This window comes from Aedes albopictus, chromosome 2 (assembly GCF_035046485.1).
Source record: "Aedes albopictus strain Foshan chromosome 2, AalbF5, whole genome shotgun sequence".
In the NCBI taxonomy this organism is placed as follows: domain Eukaryota; kingdom Metazoa; phylum Arthropoda; class Insecta; order Diptera; family Culicidae; genus Aedes; species Aedes albopictus.
The window spans coordinates 364,492,525-364,495,934 of record NC_085137.1 but is presented as its reverse complement, the minus strand read 5'-3'; the positions used below and the strand labels follow the sequence as shown (position 1 = coordinate 364,495,934).

At 43.1% G+C, this 3,410-nt stretch overlaps 1 protein-coding gene across 1 annotated transcript; it reads right to left on the bottom strand.

Annotated features, from left to right (window-relative positions):
* Positions 1-359: 359 nt before the first annotated feature.
* Positions 360-1,352, bottom strand: LOC134287254 (uncharacterized). The gene has a single exon (XM_062848919.1). The coding sequence runs from the start codon at positions 1,253-1,255 to the stop codon at positions 371-373; it is 885 nt and encodes a 294-aa protein (XP_062704903.1). The 5' UTR covers positions 1,256-1,352; the 3' UTR covers positions 360-370.
* Between the last annotated feature and the right edge of the window lie 2,058 nt (positions 1,353-3,410).

Below are 3,410 nucleotides of genomic sequence, written 5' to 3'. Positions count from 1 at the left end.
GCCGAGGCGGTAAACGAACGGGTATTCAGCATGACCATGCTGAGGGTGACGGGTTCGATTCCCGGTCGGTCCAGGATCTTTTCGTAAAGGAAATTTCCTTGACTTCCTTGGGCATAGAGTATCTTCGTGCCTGCCACACGATATACGCATGCAAAATGGTCATTGGCAGAGGAAGCTCTCAGTTAATAACTGTGGAAGTGATCATAGAACACTAAGCTGAGAAGCAGGCTTTGTCCCAATGAGGACGTTACGCCAAGAAGAGAGAGAGAGGGTTGATTGATTGATTTATTTATTTAAGACACTTTACACCGTTATGGTGCATTCGTGTCGATAAAAAAAAAAACATCAACACAATATAATATTAATCAATTTACATGGCTTGTTTCTTCCTCGATCTAGTTTGGTAAACCTTCCATTCCAATTCAGCGTTTTGTTCTTCCTCGTTGCAAGATCGTTTTTCTACGTTCTCTTCTATTCTACCATCGTCCGTTTCAGTTGACAACCGTCTCTTCGCAGTCTCAGGCTCCCCTTCAGTTTCAACAGTTTCAGTGTCGTGCTCATCGGTATCGTTGTTACTATTATCATCACCTTCATCGCCGCCGCCGCCGCCGTTGTCGTCGTTGTCATCGTCATTTGTGTCGGTGAGAGTCGCAACCGATGGGTGATCAACAATTTTGCATTGTTTATCACCAATGCGGTTTTGCTTTTCAGCAGAGTTGGGTAGTAGTGTTGGCTTGCTTGATGATTGTGTGTTTAGTTTCGGGTGCGTTACGTATGTGCTTTCACCGTTAATCACAATGCGAGACGGTAGTGTCTTCTCCAGTCTCATTCGAACAACTCTGACGCCGTTTGGAATCCCAGGGAAGAAATTTTTCCATACATCATTTTCGATGGAGATGACTTTACCGTACTGCTGCATGTGGCGCACGATGATATCGTTCGACATTTGTGGTGAAAGGTCGTGGATCTTCACGGTGGTCGTGGGGCCATCCACGTAGACTGGGATGTAGTACGTTTTTCCTTCGTGGATGTAGTAATGTTTGAGATGATGTTGCTTTTGTAAGCGTGGGGCTACGCCAGCGTCATTCATCTCGATATACACGCAGTTTTTGATATTGTGTATTTGGATGTTCTTGACGTCGGTCAGGTCGAGTTTTAAGTCATCCTTGAGGAATTCCTCAATCTGGTCCAGTACGGGTCGTCGTGGCAGGACACTAAAGTCGACGACGAGTGTGTTTTTCCTATGCGTAGACATCCTGCAAAGGCTGCAAAATTCCAACACAACAGGAACGACGGACTAGGACGTAGAGCTGTACGAAAACACTTGTGTCGCGCACGAAGAACGGTTGTCAACTGAGAGAGAGAGGGTGGTCTGGCCAAAGTCTACGCCCCATACAAATTTCAAAACTTTTGTATGGACAAAAGTCTACGAGGGGGGAGGGGGTAGTCTGAGATGGCCAATTTTTGGTCTACGTGGTTTATGAACGTCCCCCCTTCGGCTGTTCGGGCTCGAAAGAAGTTGATCATCAATATTAATTTCTATTCCCGATCAGCCTAGATAGCCGTGTAGTGTCGGTAGCAGTTCCTTCAACTGGCTAAGAATAACACCACGGACCGTCTGTTCCGGTGGTAAGCGTCCACTAACAGGTGACCCCTAATTCATGGTGTCAAGCGGCTTAATGCGTACCGTGCCTAGGAATGAATGGTTAGGGGGGTCTAATAAAAACCTAGCCGCTAACGGTGCCTGTGGAGTACCAGGGCACCCTCCACAGTATTTTTGCCCTTACTGTGTTAAACGGAGCAATGACGCAGTGGACCTAATTTGTCTCCGGGATAATCGGCTACTTTTCTTAAGTCTCAATTCCGAGGCTTAACAAAAGTGGGTAAATGTATATTTTCATGACTGGAATCAAGTTTGTACAGGTAAACCTTCATCACGCAAAAGGTGCTTCTGCTGTGTTGAGTCGAAGGTTTAAAAAAAAAGGACTGGAAGTGGCGCTTATTCAAGAGCCATGGTCCGATAAACGAAAGATTCTTGGTGTTCTGACACAAAATAGTAAACTATTTTATGATGAGCAACAAGATTCTCCCAGAACTGCTGTCCTAGTACGTAAAACGTTAAAATGTTATCCTATTACAGAGTTTATCAGAAGGGACATTGTTGCGGTCATGGTAGAGGTACCAACCACTAGGGGTAAAACTGAGATCGCTGTGGCTTCAGCTTACTTTCCTGGTGATGTTCCTGAGGTACCTCCTCCTGAGATCGCATCATTTGTTCAATTCTGTAAAGAAAACAACAAATCGTTCATCATTGGCTGTGACGCCAATGCGCATCACACGGTTTGGGGTAGTACGGATATTAACAGTCGAGGTGAGTCACTATTAGAGTATCTGTCTTCGAACAATATAGACATTTGTAATAATGGTGATAAACCTACTTTCTTAAATGCAATCAGACTAGAGGTTTTGGATCTAACACTGTGCAACGCTGCAATCTTTGACAAGATCACAAACTGGCACGTGTCAGATGAGATTTCTCTATCTGATCATAAACACATAATCTTCAATTGGAGCGGTGGAGATTATTCGAGAACTGCATTTAGAAATCCCAGGAAGACAAACTGGGATCAATATGTAGAATTGTTGAATTCGCATTTATTTACAATGGGGGAAACTATCGATTCATTGATGAAAGTATCATCAATTCCTTTAACAGCAGTTGTCCCACCATACAATCGTCTTCTACTAGAGACGTGCCATGGTGTAACTTTAAACTGGATCGCCTAAGAAAATTTTCTCGTAAAATGTTCAATAGAGCGAAACAAACGGGAGATTGGACTCAGTATAGGAAAGCCCTGACTGAGTACAACAACGAAATACGAAAATCTAAAAGAAAATCTTGGGTGCTGACATGTGAAAACATAAACAGTACTCCTGTAGTTGCTAGACTACAAAAAACGCTTGCAAAAGATCATGCAAAAGAATTGGGAAATCATGCAAAAGAATTGGGAAATCTGAAGCGTGACGATGGAGCTTTTACCAAAACTCCTCGTGAAACTTTGGATTTAATGATGGAGACCCATTTTCCAGGTTCGGTTCTAAGTGTGGATTCCAATGATACTATATCTCTGGAAGGTGAAGGATGTCCTAGTATAAACTCAATGGAATCAAATAGTACAGTAAACACCGACTCAGATTTAGCTGATGAAATCTTCACGAAGGCCAGAGTGGAAAATGCGATAAGATCTTTTCAGCCTTTTAAATCTGCAGGAGTTGATGGGATATTTCCAGCACTGATTCAAAACGGAGAAGCGGTGTTGGTTCCATCACTAATTGAGATGTTCAAGGCTAGTTTGAGATTGAATTTTGTTCCATCAAAATGGAGACATGTAAAAGTTAGTCTTTCTTCA